The sequence below is a fragment of the Aptenodytes patagonicus genome, chromosome 12 (genome assembly GCF_965638725.1).
Source record: "Aptenodytes patagonicus chromosome 12, bAptPat1.pri.cur, whole genome shotgun sequence".
Taxonomy (NCBI): Eukaryota; Metazoa; Chordata; class Aves; order Sphenisciformes; family Spheniscidae; genus Aptenodytes; species Aptenodytes patagonicus.
The window spans coordinates 18,779,843-18,799,561 of NC_134960.1; the positions used below are offsets into that span (position 1 = coordinate 18,779,843).

General features: G+C 36.6%; 1 protein-coding gene across 1 annotated transcript in view; it reads left to right on the plus strand.

Moving 5' to 3' along the window:
• Positions 1-19,719, plus strand: part of DOCK2 (dedicator of cytokinesis 2) — a 213,534-nt gene that overhangs the window by 31,104 nt on the left and 162,711 nt on the right. The window contains exons 16-23 of the mRNA XM_076349698.1: positions 386-458; positions 534-637; positions 3,034-3,217; positions 3,320-3,417; positions 4,781-4,870; positions 5,121-5,221; positions 8,004-8,138; positions 13,114-13,222. Coding sequence (XP_076205813.1) covers positions 386-458; positions 534-637; positions 3,034-3,217; positions 3,320-3,417; positions 4,781-4,870; positions 5,121-5,221; positions 8,004-8,138; positions 13,114-13,222 — 894 coding nt within the window. The remainder of the gene's footprint in view (positions 1-385; positions 459-533; positions 638-3,033; positions 3,218-3,319; positions 3,418-4,780; positions 4,871-5,120; positions 5,222-8,003; positions 8,139-13,113; positions 13,223-19,719) is intronic.

Consider the following 19,719-nt stretch of genomic DNA (forward strand, 5'->3'; position numbering starts at 1 on the left):
TTATTAAATTGGTTGTTAATTTATGTATATGAAATACGGAAGTTTCATAGTGCAGAGATGTTGCATAATTCTGTATGGTTAACAGGGTAAGTAATAAGACTGTAGTATACTTATTTTCTAGTGCACAAGCACTTGTGTGCTTTAACTCACTGGATTCAGTGCTTCATTTCTTTGGTGGTGCTAGACTTTGCTCAAAGTATAACAGATTATTGCTTATCACCCACTACTGCTACTGTGATCAGGCTCAATAGTTTTAAATGGTCTGTGAAAGGCATTATGGAGCCAGCAGAAGTGGTGTTTGTTTATTCTAAAATAGGAGCTCATTACAGGTGAAACCACCTTCCGCCCCCATAACTCTATTCATTATTTTCTGATTTTACAAAAGGTAGCGGTCCCTATTGAAGACATGCAAAGGATACATCTGCGCTTCATGTTCAGACACAGGTCATCTCAAGAGTGTAAGTAGGGAATTTTTACTTTAGTGAATTTTAATTCATTGATGGGTAGTCAACTGAAAATACTTTGCTTTGCAGCTAAAGATAAAGGAGAAAAGAATTTTGCAATGGCCTACATAAGGCTAATGAAGGAGGATGGAACAACTCTTCAAGATGGCATCCATGATTTGTTAGTCCTAAAGGTATTGGATCCATTTTTTTGATTTCTTTCCCCCACGAGACACCTTTTTTCACACCGTTGTCTTTGACTGCATTGTTTTTTCTTAGTGCTAGATTTATCTTTGCTAGAATAATAAAATTAATATCATGGTTTTCATCTGAACAAAAAAAGATGTAACTTGTTCCATGGTCAGTAAACGTTGCTCTAAATTTTAATTAGGGAGACGTGTTATCTAAGCACAATGAGAGGAGGTCCCTCTTCCTACTATTTTTACTGAAGTGTGTGCTTTTGGCCTTCTGTAGTATAGTGGAAGTCATGCTAAAGCTCAGTACCCTGGATGTGTACCATTATTCTTGCTGAAGGAGGGAAAAGTGTTGTTTTGATTCATTTAGAATCTTTGTCACATGAATAATCAGGGAATGTAATCTTAGGGAATTGGTTGTTGGAAACTGCTCTGTGTAGGTACTCAGATAAAAAAGTGAAAGTTTTAGGAATTTGATTTTGGATGTGAAGAACAGTTTTGGCTAGCCCTGATTGGACACAGGTAGCATTTTTGACTTTGAACTGAAGCAGGGAACAGGTGTTTCAAGATTGTTCTGGGTTTTTTTGTTGCTGGTTTTTTTTCCCTTGGAGACTACTGTCTGACAGGAACTAAGAACCAGAAATCGCTTCCAATACAGAAGAAATTTTACTTTAGGTATTTAGTGCTCTTCTCAGTAAACTAGTTTGCCATAACATTAATGGCAAATGAGATGCGTACAACTAAATCAAGTTGTTTAGGTAGTCCCACAAAAATTAATGGCAGTGTATAGTTATTTATATTCTCTTCATTGATACCAACATTGATAAATACTTAGACCAGAAGGAAAATAATGATCACATCATATGACTGTGTGGTTGGTGTTGGTTAAGAATTTCCATCTTATTCATTCCTGCATCAACCCGGTAATTTTTCCTTAAGTGACAGCATAGATGAGAAATGCTAAACTGAGTGGACCTATTTTATGTTTGGGAGAAATAGACAGATTTTCTGGCATATGTTTGCCTATTCCAGTATTAAACACAGTAATTGTAAGCTGTGTTTTAAACAGGTGTACATCTGGCCTCTCAAAATAAGTCCTTCGAAAATCACCAGGTTTGAACAGTGTACTTTATTTTCACTGCCTTCAGGCATTGAATCTTTTTGAGAGACTTTTGGATCAAAATTTCAAGTCTTTTCCCCATTTTCTGTCTAACTTGTCTCAAAGAGGAAGTCAAGATTCTCTTCTGGTTCCAGAAATTCTGAGAAGTAATTATTTGGCAAGCTTGATACAATCGTAAAAGTTAGTAATGCTGTCTGTTTTGCTGTGTAAGGATTTTGCCTTTTGTCTGTCTAGGTCTCTTTATGGTCAATTTTTAACCTTACTTCTTGTTTGATAGGAAGTAGAGGCTCCACACCTACAGTCATTGAATCAGATACAAATGCAAAACTTCAGAAAATCATTCTAGATGATGTTTTTTTGTAACTCCTTGTTTATGCACATTTGTAGCCTAAGGGTCTGCAATTAAGTCAGTTCTGTCGTGGTGTTGTAGCTTTAAGTGACAGAGCTCATAAACTCATTTGGGAAAATTTTCTTGAGTAGTTTTGTTAAAGAAAAATTATATTCTCTAAGCAGTTAGGAATATGATTTTTACTGTCTTTCTCTAAAAAATGCTTTCCTGTCTGGGGTACGAATCAAAAGTTGAGAGACAAAAAAATCTGTGTGGGTTGTGGCATGCAACTTGATGAAGTAGAAGATGGAAAAATACCTGTTGGGTCTCTGTTTTTGTGCTGTTCATTCTACTGAAAAGCATAAATTGCATGATATCTGTGTCACTTAGTCGCTGCAGCATATTGTCCAATTTAAAATATAATCTTACTGTGTTCTGATCTTTTATGTTAAAGGTCCAGGTATTAAGTTACGATGGGCATTATCAAAACAGTGCTGCTATTCTTTCCTTATTCAGTCCTGGTTTCTATTCTTAAATTGTGTGCAGACGTCGTAACAGTGTTATCCTGTGTACAGTCTTCAAGGTGATGCTCAATAGTCTATTGTGTTCCATAGCTATTGATATTTTAATGAGAAATCTGCTCTTGGTTTTACTCTGCCAGTGATGTTACCCCTCATAATTCCTCACTGCACCTTAAAACACATACCTTTATAATTTCAGTGTATTATTTTCCCTGCATGTTCATCGCAGCCTTTCTTGCTGACTAACATTGACTCCTGGTTTACCTGTACGAGCCACGCTGGAACTTGGGTATTCTTTATCCTTTAGTGCATGCATTTAAGTCCATAGAAACATAGCTTTTTGTTTACTTTTGTACAAAGTACCAAGTAAGTCTGTTTTTAAATCCAGTGGTGTGAAATATGTCATAAATGGTATGTTGTTTTTCAGGGGGACAGTAAAAAAATGGAGGATGCTAGTGCTTATTTGACATTACCTTCTACGCGTCAACACACGGAAAATAAAGGAGCAACCATAGTCAGGAACTCAAGTATTGTAGGGGGGCTTTCCGTAAGCTCACGAGATGCATTTTATATTTCAACTCTTGTCTGTTCTACAAAGTTAACTCAGAATGGTATGTATCTTCTAAACAGGTAGAAGTTTAATAAAGAAGACTTTTGCACAAATGATAAATCACATTTTAAATTTTAATGTCTGTCCATTTATTTTCTATTAGTGGGCTTACTAGGTCTCTTGAAGTGGCGTATGAAGCCAGAGCTGCTTCAGGAGAACCTGGAAAAACTGAAGATTGTGGATGGAGAGGAAGTTGTGAAGGTATATCTTTATATAGTTATTCTAGTAATAGTAATTCTTCATGTCCCTTCAAGCCATGGCAGAAAAAATGCTACATAGTTTCAAAAAGAAAAAGAAACTGGAGGATCAGTTACAGTAAACACAGGAACTTAAAGAAGCCTGTCAATTATACTTTCTTTTATGAGTGTCATTCAGTGTAATGCCTCTGTTAGGGATAGTTTGCAAAAGACATGAGCAAAGCTCTATATTGGACAGGCAAGGAAGCAAGCACTGGACAGGATTCTTCGTAGTGTTAGCCTTCTCTTTTTTTTTTCTACTTGTTACTCCCGAACATCTCTGGTATTGGCTACTGTTAGGCTGTGGAGATTTGCAAGATTACCAGTCAAATTTCCCTGCTTTCACTGGTAATTCATTTATTGGGATCCTTTTCTGCTTTCCATTGTTTTATTTTGCTGGAAATTTTGTGCATGAATGGAGAATTCAATACCAAGAGTATTATTTGGAGTCATTGCTGCTTTGGTCAGGTGCTTACATATATGTCACAGGTAAACTTTAATTTTGAGCATGCACAGAAAATTTTAAAAACTTGATAAGATATGAAGGCAGTAACAGTGAAATATTTTCCACAATCTCTGTTCAACTGCTTGCTTCTGTCTACCTGAAACATTACAAACAATTCCTCCTGCTTTCTTTATGGTTTTTAATATTAACTTACATGTTGATATTAAAAAAAGAAAGTGTATTATGTACCCAGTGAAGTGCTTTGTTAATTTAATGAGTATAACATGAATAAAAACTTATTCCTATTTTGGAAAGTGGCAGACTCCAATACTCAGGTTAGGAGTCTTACATTTGTGTTACTCTTTAAATATAAGCATTAGATGCTTCTCTTGAGAGAAGGAGGAAGGAGAACTTGGAGAAAAAAAAAAAAAAAAAGAAGTTTTTTTTTTAACCAAACTAAGATTTGGTTCCCAAGTCACTGGGCTGCTTTTCTTTGATTTAAAGTGGGCTTTGAATCAGACCACAGAAGTTTGAAGTGTGTTTTTAATCATCGTGTATATGTGAAAATAGCAGCTACTAATCTGTATCACTAAGGAACTAGGAATGCAGTTTTAGATAGTTATGTCATTGATATAATATTTTTAGCTTTTCTATAAGCTTTGAGCTAAATGTGTATTATTGATTGCTCATGTGTCTGAGGGTGTAGGTTCTTAAAGAAACTAGAGCCTAAATCCTTGGAAGTGTTTTCGGAATTTAAGTAATTTTTCAGTGAAGGCCTTTAAAATTCTAACTTGAGGGAAATCAAGTCTACTATCTGAAAACTGACTTGTGAGACTTTCAGGTTGAATTGGTTGTCAGTTTGTCATATCATGTTGTTGTATAGTTTCTCCAAGATACGCTGGATGCCCTGTTTAACATCATGATGGAACATTCCCACAGTAACGAGTATGACATCCTTGTCTTTGATGCGCTGGTAAGAATCAGCACCAAATGATTTTATTTGTCAAAGTAAAGAACCCTAGAATTTTGAATGAGCTATTGTTTATTTCAAGGAATTAGTTTTAAAATCTCTACAGAACAGATGGAATATTATTATTTGACTGAAAAGCAAATTTCTTTAAAAACTCTTAAATAGTGCATTATCAAAAATATTTCAGAAGACTAATATTTAAATTTAAAATGTGACCTTATGAAAAATGCTAATTATGTCCATGTCTGTTTAGATATATATCATAGGACTCATTGCAGACCGTAAATTTCAACATTTTAACACTGTTTTGGAAGCGTATATCCAACAGCATTTTAGTGCAACGTTGGCATACAAGTAAGCTTGTTTTATTGTCTTTTTCCTTTTTTTCTAAACCTCCATCATCACATTAAAGAAAGTAAATCCTGTTTGTGACTTTTCTGATGTAATTAATGATGACTGTTGTTTTGATGCTGCTGTTTGCTTTTCTGGAAACAAACCTGCCTGTGAGAAATGCATATGATTATAGGTAGAGTTAATTGACAAACAGTAATTGATTTTGGGGCTAAATGATTCTTTGGCGTTCATTTTTTTTTTCTCTTGTCTGGGTTTTGCTGTGTCTGAGCACTTCACCTGTATCCTGTCAAATCTGTCAAAAGATACTTAGCTGTAAAGCATCTCCCTTTACATTCCTGGCTTTAACTTGAAATGCTCTAAGTGAGGACTTGAGGATGTCCTTAACCCATTTATCCAGATTTCCACATATTCTTTTACAGCAAATGAACTCATGGGGAAAAAAAATTGTTTGGGAACTGTGAAGTCTTCATATGCAGTTCACAATCTGATGTTGCACCTGGAGGGTTTCAGTGCAGTGAACTGGAATTTTGGTATTCGTTACGTGGTCTGCTGTGAACTGGAGTATGAGTATTTGTTACATGGTCATGCCAGTGGACAGACTTTCGTTTTTTTTTGGGTTTTGGTTTTGTTTGTTTGGGTTTTTTTGTTTTTTGGTTTTTTTTTTTAATTTTTGGAGCTTCCAGATAATGCCCAGATGGGAAGACATGGTTTCATAGAAGAGAATAAAACCTGTGGAGACATATTATACAGTAAATTTAACACTGGACTCCTTCTTTATTTAAAAAAGGTTTTTGCAGATGATGGTAGGATAAAATCGCTTTGAATTATGAAGAAAGATAATATCTTCAGTTAGTGCTGATCTTGGGGAAGTGCTATAACAGCATAGATGTATTTTTTTCATCTACCTGAAGTCTTGTTCTGACAGCTTAATGGTGTGGCAGATCAAAGCAGAATTTTAATTTGGGACATGAATAATAGATGGAAGACCTTAGCTGAAGGTTTGGAATAGTTGAGGATATCTTGTAGTGTCCTGTGCTGAATTTGAATCAGTTCCAACTCAACAGGAACTGTCATGCAGATCGTGCATTAGAACATGAGTTTGCTAGAATTGAAAGGCAGTAGTGCACAATCCATCCTTTCTCACATTTTAGGGAAGTTTAAGTTAGCATTATTGGGCTCAGAAAGCTCAAGCACAAGCTACATGCTCTTCTTTAGTCCTCCTTCTCTCCATATGTAATAAGCACATGTAATTTAATGTTTTGTATTATTGTGAAAGAAGAGAAGGATGGGTACGGAACCTCTCAAGACAGCCTTATTTGCTTAAAATATTTCTAAGACTTACCTGACTGGGAGTTTCTGATGATTTAATCAAAGTGGCAGAGGCAAAATAATGTTTCATTGTTCCCCAAATTGTGAGTTTTCTTGGCATCATTGGTTCTATGCACATCATGGAAGATGCACTCTGTTTCAAGAATCATTTATGAAACAAGCAAATAGTTGTATGTGGCCTAACTCATAGTTAGGAAGGAGATACGGTGTCCCAGACATATTATGACCGTATTATGATATGGTGTTTTGGCCAAACTCTTAGGTATTTATTCAGTTCCTATTTAGTCATCCATTTGTACCTAGCTTTTATGGAGTTCAGAGAGGACTTAACATTGACAGTTGAGGGACCTTGAGTGGACTGCCCCTGCATACAATTTGGATAAATTTTGTTCCAACTCAGTACAAAGCTGTGAATTCAAAGAAGCTATAAAAAGGAGTAAAAAGAAACACACAATGGATGTAGTGCCCAGAAGGCTGAAAGCCTGATATTTTGGTCCTGAAATGTGAGTTAGGCTAATGCAGCGGGGCTGAGGATGTGTCTATTAGTTACAGAGATACAACCACCCCTACACCTCCCACCCCCCACCTACCTAGCTACCCACCTACCTAGCTACCCACCTATCTCTCTATCTTTGTGTTTATATATATTCTGTGCAGTAGCGAGCAGTTCTTGAAGCTATTATTTCCATGTGAGTATATTCCAAATATCATAGTGATCACTTACTAATGTTTCATCAGTCCAGTTGGTGAACTGTTAAGTTTCATCAACATGCAAGTGCTAGTTTGTTTTTGTTGTTTTGTTTTGGTTGGTTTTGTTTGTTTAGTGTAGGGGATAGTAGGTTTCCATTTTTGTAGTGAGGTAAGAAAAAAAAAAACCCACAACCACCCACCCTTATTTTGGTTCTTCTTATGGCTACATTAAGATCAAGATTACATCATTAATATTAGTTTAATAGTTTAGGGTGAAACTGTAACTATAAATTAAGAGATTTATTTTTAGATGAGCTTTTGCACTTTGTTAGCAGGTTGTGTGTTTAGCAAAAAATTGCCTTTGGATACAAGACATTGCTGTGTACCAGGATATTTTACTATTTACATGCAGTTAATTTAGAGCATGTAGTGGTGTTTAATCACTGAATAATGTAGGTAGGCAGAAGTAACGTTTTGTGTTATCTTGTGCATGCATATTATAAGCTTCTGTAAAAGTGCTTCCAGGATTGTGTGAAGTTATGCTGCTGTTTTGAGACTTCAGATTGCTTTCTTGCTTGCGCAGTTAAGAATTTGCTCCTCATTTGTTTATACTGATAGAATTTGTGCAACATAAGCACAAAAATACATGCTGTACTTTTGTTGTGTGTGCTTGACTAAGCATAAACATTTGTTTAGAGTAGCCAAACAAGTTAGAGAAGTTAATTTAAAAACAAATTATTTTAAAAATGTTTTTTAACTTCAGGAAACTAATGACTGTTCTGAAGACTTATTTGGATACCTCCAGCCGAGGGGAGCAATGCGAACCTATCCTAAGAACTCTGAAAGCACTGGAATATGTTTTCAAGTTCATTGTTAGATCAAGGACATTATTTTCACAGTAAGTACCCAGGCTATTGCCATTTAACTAGCAGTCATAGGATCATAGAATAGTTTGGGTTGGAAGGGACCTCTAAAGGTCATCTAGTCCAGCCCCCCTGCAACAAGCAGGGGCATCTTCAACTAGATCAGGTTGCTCAGAGCCTCGTCCAACCTGACCTGGAATGTTTCCAGGAATGGGGCATCCACCACCTCTCTGGGCAACCTGTGCCAGTGCTTCACCACCCTCAGCGTAAAAAATTTCTTCCTAACATCTAGTCTAAATCTACTCCCCTTTAGGTTAAAGCCATTCCCCCTTGTCCTGTCGCAACAGGCCCTGCTAAAAAGTCTGCTGCCATCTTTTTTATAAGCCCCTTTAAGTACTGATAGGCTGCAAGAAGGTCTCCCCAAAGCCTTCCATTCTCTGGGCTGAACAACCCCAACTCTCTCAGCCTTTCTTCATAGGAGAGGTGTTCCATCCCCCTGATCATTGTCATAGCCCTCTTCTGGACCCGCTCCAACAGGTCCGTGTCTTTCTTATGCTGAGGGCTCCAGAGCTGGACGCAGTACTCCAGGTGGGGTCTCAGCAGAGCAGAGTAGAGGGGCAGAATCACGTCCCTTGACCTGCTGGCCACGCTGCTTTGGATGCAGCCCAGGATACGATTGGCTCATGTCCAGCTTTTCATCCACCAGTACCCCCAACTCCTTCTTGTCAGGGCTGCTCTCAATCCCTTCATCCCCCAGCCTGTAGTGATACCAGGGGTTGCCCTGACCCAGGTGCAGGGCCTTGCACTTGGCCTTGTTGAACCTCATGATGTTCACACAGGCCCACTTGTTGAGCTTGTCCAGGTCCCTCTGGATGGCATCCCGTCCTTCTGGCGTGTCAACCGCACCACTCAGCTTGGTGTCATCTGCAAACTTGCTGAGGGTGTGCTCGATCCCACTGTCTATGTCATTGATGAAGATACTAAACAGTTCTGGTCCCAATACGGACCCCTGTGGGACACCACTCGTCACCAATCTCCATCTGGACATTGAGCCATTGACCACTTGACAGTCCAATGTCAGAAATAGAAGTAGACCTGAGAAACAGAAAAAATTGATTCCAGAACAGAACTATATTTTTTGTTTTTACAAATAAAACATAATAGCTGGCAACTGGCCTAAAATACAGATGTTGCTGAGATATTTTTTGGAGAGGGAATCTTCAAAAATCTGCTTTCTGATTCACAGTGTAAGATCCAGAGATGTATTTAGTAATAGCAGCTGATTTCAAAGGGTGATTATTCTTTGCATCAGGTGTCTTGGCCTAAGACCAATGGATGGCCAAATGTTGTGACAGATGGCTTGAAGCTGGATGCTTGTCCTTGAGATTATGGTGTTCAGCAGCTCAGACTGTGCATGGAACAATGTAATTTTCAGTAATCATTGTCCAACTGAATTTAGAGTTTCAGATTTCCAGTTAAGGAATTTATAGGGAAGACTCAACGGACTAGATACGTATAGCTCAGCCAAACAGATGAGGTTTAATATTTACAAGCGGTATTCAGGTTTAGGGAAAAAGGATATGGGGAGAATGAAGGAGATGAAAGCTGGAAGGAGGAAAACTATACTCTGGTAACTGTGTCCCCCACTTCCTCCCCTAGCCCTTAAGGACTCTTACCATATCCCACAAATCCCAGCCACATCCTCCATTTCCTCTCTTCTCTTCTGCTTCATCTTTTTCCATTTATCCTTAGCTGGTTTCCCCCTAATACTTGTTCTGTTGTCCCTCTGCTACGTGGCTGAAGATATGCAGTGGCCAACTCAGGTAGGCTGAGTGGTTGAATGTTATGTTTGTGGTTGGCAGTCAACAGAACAGAAAGGTGTTGTTTTATCTGTCTTTTGCTCAGTGGGACCTCTAATACAAATTTTCTCTGTTATTCCACTGCCCATTTTTTTCAAAAAATCCATGTAGGTTTATACTTTTGTAAAATTAAGTATATATGATGAATTGTGGAATTTTGGTTGAAGTAGGAGTAGATTCAGAAGTTATTTGCTGCTGGTAGATAGTCCCTTAGAAATATTCTTGTATCTAGGAACTTACTATTTACAGATGGATACAGATAAACAAGTTGAAAAGCTGTATAAGGAAGGAGATGGTGCTCATGAGAATAGAATATAGCTAGTAGTTCAAAAGCTTTGTTTTAATTTTTTTTTTTAATAGGTGCCATGGCAAAAGGGGACATTTAGAGTTTTGGGGAAGGAAGCATTGTGTAGAGGATTATGGAAAATTTCATGTGTGGATGAAGGTCAGAAGGCAGGGTTTTGTTGCAGGGAGAACTTTAGTCTCCACTTTAATCCCTAGTATTAGCTGGCAACAAAAAGTGTACATTGGACAGTCTGTGGTAAACGAGGTTATTGCAATATGTTGCCGATATAAATGATTAGCTATACATATCTACTCTTTTTAGTTTTCCCTATAAACGCCTTAACTGGAGGTCTGAAACTCTGAATTCGGTCGGACAATTATAATTATTATAGGCAGTAATAGCCCTTGCAAACGGTAGCCTCTGGCAAAAATAACCAAACAGTGAACAGTATCATCTGATACTGTATATCCATCTGTAGCTGTTGTGATCTAACTTTATGCAGTCAATTGCCTATTGTCAGACTGGTCATGAAAAAGAAGAAAAAATGGAAAAAATATGTATTTTCTTCCCATGAGAAAAGTTAGGATTTATGATTGAAGTACTTCACTTTCAAGGGTTGAGACTAGCCTTCTTGGAGAGAAATATTTTGAATTAATAGAGCTGAGACAGATCTTTAGATCATTCTCTCATTAATTTGATGGGTTGCTTAAGAAACTAAGATGCCTCCTTGAAAGGTAAGAGACATTAAAAAGTGAAAATTGTGTAGGAAAGAGATGAATAATGACTTCTAATGTTAGGCACAAAATGGAAGACTTTTTTTAATCTCGTTGTCAGGCAGATACGTTGACAATAATCAAGTTCTACTTTAATTCTCATTCATTCAGTCCTGTTGAAGCTATAGATATGTAGTGAAAGCAAAAATTTTTTTTACTCCACTCAGCTGAACTAAGGTTATGTCTTGCAGCTGTTTGTTCAGTGACTATGTTTTGTCAAAAGGTCATATATATTAGCCAAAGGTTTACATAATACAGACTCTGAAAACACGAAATGTTTGCTTTCCTCCTTTCATTGGCCTAAGGTTGGTTTTGGTAGTGAAATTCATGTACACTGTTGTGATGAAGTTGTTTCCAAGCAAATAATTAGTCATCTTTTAAAATTTGCTTTTAGAACAAGTGATTTTAATTGAAATTTAACACAGAAAATTGTGTCTAAACGGAAGCTAGATGATGAGCCAGGAAATACAATTATTCTACCTGGCTTGAATTAGTTCTGGAGTAAATTTAAGAAGCATGTTTAATACATGTTGTGTGATGCTTCTGCCTCCCTCCTTGCCCCACAGCTTTAGTCAAGAAAGCTTCAAGTTCCCACTTGCATTGAAAAAAAGATCTAAGAAACTTCATTTACTTTTGCAGCAATGTTGCATAGTCAATAAAATCTGTATCAGTGCATTAGCCAAGTAACGTTAATAAACACTTAGACTGAGACAGTCACATTGTTACATTCAATATGTACTTCATTCCCATTGAAAAATAATTTTAAATAGCCCCCACATGCCACAATTTCCAGTATGTTAACAAAATAGAAGTTGTTTAACCAAAAACCAAGCTCCTAAAATACCACTTGATAATAAATAAGATGACTTTTCTATGTCAGTGTGCTTGTACTAAAACTTACTTGTTTCAAGATGCCTTTCGCATCTAAGTTTTTTTCTGGTATGCATTTTTTTATACAGCTATCACACCTCAGTAGGGATGCACCTCAAGTAGTGTGCATCGTGTATGTTGTATACATTATATGTATACATACAATTTTTTTCCTCTCCAGATGTTTTGGATCTTGGGGTTCTTTTCCAATAACTGACTTAAATCTCATTGACAAGCGTTGACCTAAACAGTGCAGAGGCCATGGGCCTGAATAGCGTACCTCTCAGTGTTTTCCTTTCCTCAAAGCTTCTTGCCAGTCACTGTATGAATAGCAGTTTTGATTTTTTCCTTGCTGTAGACAAAAGCTCTTAAATTGCTTTTAGTTCTCTTAAGGACTTAAGCTTCAAGTTGAAAAGAAAAGCACATGACACTGGAATACATGACTTTAAAAAGAGGGATTTTTCTCTTCTGATAGAGAAGGCAGTACATCGGAGGTGCAGCATTTAGTTCACAGTATCCTACACGCATTTCAGGCTTCTCTTGTCACCTTGGCTTTTTTCTCAGCTTGTTTTTCTTTAACTTTTGACAGCTGTTTCAGGTAACTAATTTAACATGTCACCAGTGTTTTTTACTATTTATGTAAACAGTATTTAGTATTAATGGCTAGTACGAACAATACAGGAGAAAGAATCTAAAAGATTCAAACTTTAGGACAGGGAATGAAGAAATAATGGAGTAAGCTTAATTTAAATGCACTTTTTAACATTTAAGCATCAAGTAGAGACTTTTTTCAAAAAGCAGACTGGTTAATGGGGACAGTAAAAATAGCTATTTGAAAAAGCAGCAATAATAGCAGAAGAAAGAAACAGTGATAATATGTGAAAAATATCCTAGAGTAGCTCAGTTGTAGTGGAGAAAAAAATCAATTTTTTTTTCCATATAAGTCACTTTGAAAGTGAAATGACTTTTTTATAAGCTCAAATCTGGGAGGTGTCTGTCTTTAGAGGCTTTTAAAAGAATTGAAAATGCTTATGTTGTGTTCAAACTGAAGAATTTCTACACAATACAGTGAATAGCAGATATAACCCATTGGTGAAATATCTATGTCCATAACATTGGATCAACTTATAAAATATATTTTTAAGGTAATGTTACATCGGGTACATTTAGGACTATGAAACCTTCTGATTCTGAAAGGATAACCCAATGCATCTCTCAACAGATTATATGAAGGCAAAGAACAAACAGAATTTGAAGAATCTATGAGGAGACTCTTTGAATCCATCAATAACCTGATGAAAAGCCAACATAAAACTGCCATTTTGTTGCAGGTTGGTGTGTGCTTGGAAACAAGTTGGTTTTGGTTTTTTATATGGTTTTGGGTTGTGGGCTTTTTGTTCTTTTCAAGTCAAGGAAAAGACACTCTTAGGAAATTTATCCTTTGTGTCTCTTTTGTAATTCCCCTTTATTGGAAGACCAAGTTGTCTAATAACGTTTGAAGCCTAGGTTGAAAAGGTCAGGAGAAGATACATTTATATAATTTTATGAATGTAGTGAGTGAAAGAACCACAACACAGCTGCTGGAATCTTTCAAGGAATCTAATGAACTGAAGCCTCCAGTGGGAGCTGAATGTGTAATTCTTGAGTTTCTTCAGATAATGCTAAACAGGGATTCCACCATCTTAGTTTGAAAAGTAAACTTTATAGTATCAGCCTTTTGGAGGTACATTATTTAGGCAACTGAAAGTAGGATCAAGGTTTCCCATTCATGTCAATCTTTGTTATTCTAACACTTTGGAATCTGATGTTTTAAGAAAACTAGAAAAGAAGGAGCTATTAAGATCATTAGTATCAATAATTGGTAGGTAGTTCTGTATTAGAAAAATATCAAGGCTCCCTATAAAGTAGAAAGCAGAAGATTTTATTGGACAACTGCAATATTGATGCTTCCTACATTCTTTATTATGAACTCATTGTATTTATTGGGCTTGACTTTTCCTCTGGTTTTGTGTTTTGGTTCCTTTTGCTGTGACTTATACTAGAAGTGGAAGCCAGTGAAAAAGTCTCTGTCTTGAATAAATCCTCAGGTGGCTGATCTTGTGATTTGTATTATCAGACACTTGACATGGAGTGTTAATGTGCAACTGCAAAAGAGCTAAAAAAGTAAATACTACTTTAATTGTATAATACCATGATTATAGTAATGTTCTAAATGCATTTGAAAATCATTCAGATACTCTCTGTTGTTGTTTGGCAATTTTGTAGAGGCCTTCCTGGGAATAGTTTATACATTTCTAAGACACTGCATCAGAAGCAGGAGAAACTTTGGAAGAAGGAAAAAAAGTCTTTAATACTGAAGGAGATAGTTTATATAATAATGTTTGTTCTTGTGGTACTTGGACTGTATTAATATGTTAATTAACAAATAGATCTTGGAGGCTTTTATGCTCTTCAGGAGAGGCATGTCATGTCACTGCATGCCTCCCTGTCTTAGTCTCAGAATGGTTGTGTGGGATTGTCCATGCATGTTTCCTCTAATGAGCAGGACTCTTCTTCTTGAGAGTGACAAGAAGTAGTTGTAGAAGACTGTTTTGCTTGCTTAACTGTTGCTGGGACACATTAATGGGTTTGCAAGTGGCAATGTTGACTCTGAAACGGCTGATGGGTGTGTTTTAAAAACAGGTGGTATTGTAACACTAATGGCAGTATGGCATTGGATGTACTGATGAATATTGATTGTGCTTACTGTGATTCCCATATTTCCATATTTAATGCTAGTTCTTGATATTACACCTGTTTAGGAAAATATAGTATGTCTGCTGATGCTCTTAATAGCAGAACCTTGAAAATATAACTGAACATCTCTTAGAAGAACTAAACAAAAGACATCTGTGCTAATTTTAATGAGCATGTAAACATGCTTCAAAGATAGACTAGATATTTAACAGTTATTCTTTGCTCCGATACCATCTTAAACGTGAATATTTTGGTTTTCTAATGAGTGCTGTCAGTTGTGAAAAATGGATCATATTTATTCATAACCATGAAGCACTAGTGGGCTTTTAAGTATCTAACTGCACCAGCTACTGTAATTTTTCTTCTTAGCTGAACCGTTTCATGGCAGATCTGAGATACTGGTTTATATCATAACTTGGCTGTTGTCCCCATTACTGATAACTCATACAGATGTGTTTCTGAAAGAAACCTCTGAAAGAGGTTGCTTTACATATAGTAAATAAAAACTACTTCATTAATGTTATAAAATTCTAGTAGGAGAGGCATGGAATGAGAAGTGTCCCACTGTAGTTTAGTTCCTGCTGCTGGAAATAAGTTTATTGAGGGGGGAAAAAAATAAAATTTAAAAAAACCCCACTCCATCATAAACTCCATAGGCATGTCTGTCATAGTAGCTTTCACAATGGACAATACGTTTTTCTGTGCCTATTTGGAGGAGACTTCAATTATGATACTTGAGACTCCTGCTCTGGTAGGTGGATATGAGTTGTCCATAACAGACTAGAAAAATGGAGATAATTTCTGGTTTGGGTGAGATGGAGCAGAAAGGGGCAGAAGTAAATTTGTAAGTCTGGCGCTCTGCTTAAAACCAACACTCATTTCCCTCCCTCCAGCCCCCATATTAAGTTTTGGGATGACAGCGATAGATGTTGTAGTAGTGCAAAGTCAACTTTGCAGGGTAAGGGACAGGTGGTTATTCAGAGATACTACAAGCACACAGGACTCCATAGGTGTTATACTTTGCATACCCAGAGAGGAAAGTTCACAGAGTCTATTGGAAAAATAGACAAATAATCAGAATATCAAAACAGCCTTAAATCTGTCATACTTGAAATTATCATTGTTATGATTTCAGGTGGAGCATAGATTGGTAGGATCAATTGAATGAGTTCAAGTGGATTACACTCTGAAGATAGCAGAGAAGAAAGTTTTAGGAGCCCTGAAGAAAATTAAAGTAACTGGGTTTCTCAGGATATTGAAACTTAAAATGAACTAGTTTGCAGAGCCTCGGAATGGGGATTCTTAACTCTTATTTCACCCTTGGTTGTCCAAATACCTGTGAGGTTTAGCTTTAGAAGATTTAAAGAATTCTTTTGAAACCTGAAATGTCTGTTGGTCCCTGCTAATGATTTTTTTTAAAGCTTGGAACTCAGTATTTTAGTCAATAGTAATTTCCCAGTCACTTTTACTGATAGCAATCATACTCAGACTTGTGTTGAATATTAGTTCAGCCAGGAAAAGAATGTTTATAAAATTACATGTCATATGAAACAGCCTAGTCAGTGCCAGCAGCACTTTATTGTTTCAATTTAACTCTATCTTCCAAGTGATATCTTACTTCCTAACCTGTTACATGCTGTATAAGTTTACAAAAAGTTTAAAATCTAGCTTTTCAATATCTTGTTCTAAAGCTGGCTGAAGTGGATAGATGCTTTGACTTATTTTACTGCCTGAGCTTTGAGAAGGATACATATCTGGTTCTGTTTTGCAGTACTGTTTATATAAGCTTTAACAGATGAAGTCTGAATTATTAATTTATTGTTGGTAAACTGGAAATTTACATGTAAACCCAAATTAGCCTCTTTTTTTTTTACTTCTGGAATTGGTGAAGTTACCTCTTTTGTTTAAAAATACAGGCAGAATGCTTCTCAACTTCAGCATTGCATGAAGTCATTTTACTATAATTAGGATTATAATTTCCATGTCCTAACTTTTCTGATGTTGGAAAGCAACCATATGCACTGGAGAGTGACCTGTTTTCAGGTCCTGGGATGTTACTTTGTAAAGAGATTGTCCCTTGTAGTTGAGATTGGGAATGTTATAAATTCGCAAGTACAATATCAGCGTGCATGTGCAGGGTAAGGATTCCTCCTTTTTAGAGGCCTTTCACAGATTTTTCTTGTAATCATTTAAAACAATCAGAACTTATACTGACTTACTGGTGGTGGCACTGATCTTCCTAGATACTAGACTTAAACCTTTTTTTAATTTATTTTGGCAGGGATAATGTTACAGTTCTGTTTCATTTATCAGTTGCTTCTCTGTAGCCATGCTGATGAGTTTTTGTAGTTTTTAGAGATAATTTTTCCTAAAGTCTATACTTCTGAGGATAGACTTCTTGAAATCTGGAAACCTGGAAATAAATTTCCATAACATGCAAATAGTTTGGTCAAGGGAGAATGTGGGGGTGAGGGAGAGTAGGGAGGTGTTAGTACCTTCTTTCCTTTCTATTAGCTCTCAGGGAAAATCCATAATTTTCTGCAGATATTTATTGTGTTTCTGTAAATTAACCTATATTTCTGGGGAATAAAATTTGATGAATTATTTTTAAATTTCAGATTATGTGTTTTTATAAGGTCATACTGTTGACATCTGATTTGTAGTCTGTGAGTGTGCCCTTTCATTGGCGAACTTGTGCTCTCAACCTAAAATTACAAATCAAGCCCCAGCTTCTTTTCCAAAAACTGTTCCGTCCCCCAATTGACACATCACATTTGACTTACAGATGGTCTTGTCCGTTGCAAATATCAGCTATACCCAGCTTGCTCCTAGGCACTGATTTTAGAAAGTAGTACTCCCAATTCTATGCATGCTTTCAGAAACCTTATATGACCTATTCTCAAGGTCACGGAAACATAGGAAGAAGAAATTGTCTATGGCATTGAAAAGTATGAAAATAATGTAATATGAAGATGCTACCTTTCTTGTCTCATTCCTTCCCACACATTTTTGACCCATCCATACTGCTGCAGTAGATTCTAAGAACTTAAAACTGTACAGAGATGCATAGATTACTTATGAGAGAATAAGGCTAGAAAGGTACTGACAGCGATGCTTTGATTGTGGTGTGCAATAGGGGATGGCATAGTAACTTGTTAAAGTTGCCTTGATAGCAAATAAAATTACACTAAGAAACAGAGCACCGATGATTTTTTTCAAATGTTCTTTTCATCTCATGGGTACTTGAATTTCATGAATATGTATAATGTAATGTTGCAAAAGAGGGCAACTAAGAAAATAAGCTTGGTCAGGAATAAAGGTTAAAATAAATCTAATGGTATATTGTATATGTAAGAAATAATTTTCTGCAATGCTGTGGTTTTATCTGTGTCCCGCTTAAAAAAATTAATCTCTAAGGTCTGAAGAATGCAGAACATCTTGTACTGCTTACTAGGAGATTTTTATGACTTCATTAAGGGCAGTGCTCAGTTGTGTCCATAGTGCATAATTTGAAGCAATTATTGCAAATGAAACTTGGGAGTTTAAAAGAATGCAGGGGATATACTTGTTATTGTCCTTCAGTTGGTACTACAGATCTTCAGAGAAATGGTAGCTATATCCTTCCCATTTCCCTCCTCATAGAAGTGCAGAATAGGGAATATGTGGGAAGGCAGACAGCACAATAGAGCAAGTGTCTGTGGAGGACTGCCTGAAATATTTTGTGGCCACTGGTGGCCTTATCGTTTATCAAACATCTTTCACAGTAACTGTGAATTGGTGTAAAATGAAATTCAGATGCTGCTATTGCACAGTATCTTCATACAGTATTTGTTGCATGAAGAGCAAGGAACGACACATTGCTCAAGTAAAACTGGGGCTAGGACGAGTTTCTAGCCCACCACAGGTATTTGTATGGGTGTTGTAAATAGCCCAGTGTTTCACAGTCTTATTTAAAAAAAAAAACAACCCACACACAACTTTTTTCCCCAACCTGTTTCAAGGAGCTACTAAAGGCTAAGATCAGTAGAAGGTACAATCTTTTTGTTGAAGTGGCAACAGCTTTTAAACACTCCTTTGACCTTCCCAGGATTGTGTATGAATGTGGGGATGAGATCTGCAGAGGAATGACTTTATCTGAAGGCATCTTGAGCAAGCATTGAGCCAGTTTGAAATACTGTATACACCCTTGCTGCAGGCTAAATTCTTTCTTTCTGAATCAAGACCTGAATAGTTCTCTCTTTTTTTTTTTTTAAAGTTGGCTACTACAGTGTAAGCTTATAGAAATAAAATTATAGCTTTGTGGTGTTTTAAAAGTCTAAATGAGAGCCAAAGAAAGCTGTGCCCCGATTGTCTTTATTCTAACCTCCCTACCCCCAGTAAAAAAGAGACTAAGTTTTTAACAAGGAGTTTGCTGTGTAGAGATACAGAGATGTATTGAGTCTAGATTGGCTTCATTCTAAGCCTCTTCCTGAGTGGCTGTTTCATCTTTGTTGAAAGTTTCGGTATAGAAGCACTGTGATGTTGATAGCTATTGAGGAAACAGTAGACAGCTTCTCATTTAGTGACAAAACCAAAAGCTTGTCAAACCATCAGCACATTAAAATTTCAAATTGGTAACTGGAAAGAAGAATACTTCTTCCTTGGCCTTTCTCATTTTGACTGTATATTCATACTGACATTCTCCCACTGCTGATTGCTGTTTTGATGTGCTTCTCAGTTTCCTGTTGGCCTTGCCATGTTCCTTACACTCCCTCTCACTAGAAATATTTGAGTAGGCTCTACTTCTATGTTGTATGTCTTAATGTACTCTATCATAACTGTTGTCTTATCATTTGTGTACATAAATTTATTGTCTTGAACAAGCTGAAATATTGATTCTCTGGGGTGACTAGTGTGTATTTCAAATGTTCAACTTGTGCATTTGCAGTGCTCATTCATAAAGTTTTTCTTTAGATTAATCTTTGTATGATAGTTCAAATGATTTTCCTGTTGTTGGAAACCAAGTGATAAAATCTCAGGAAATGCAAATTCTAGTAGTTTGTTAGATGTTTTATCATGTTTTGTGACTGAGATTCAATGACTTGTTGACTGC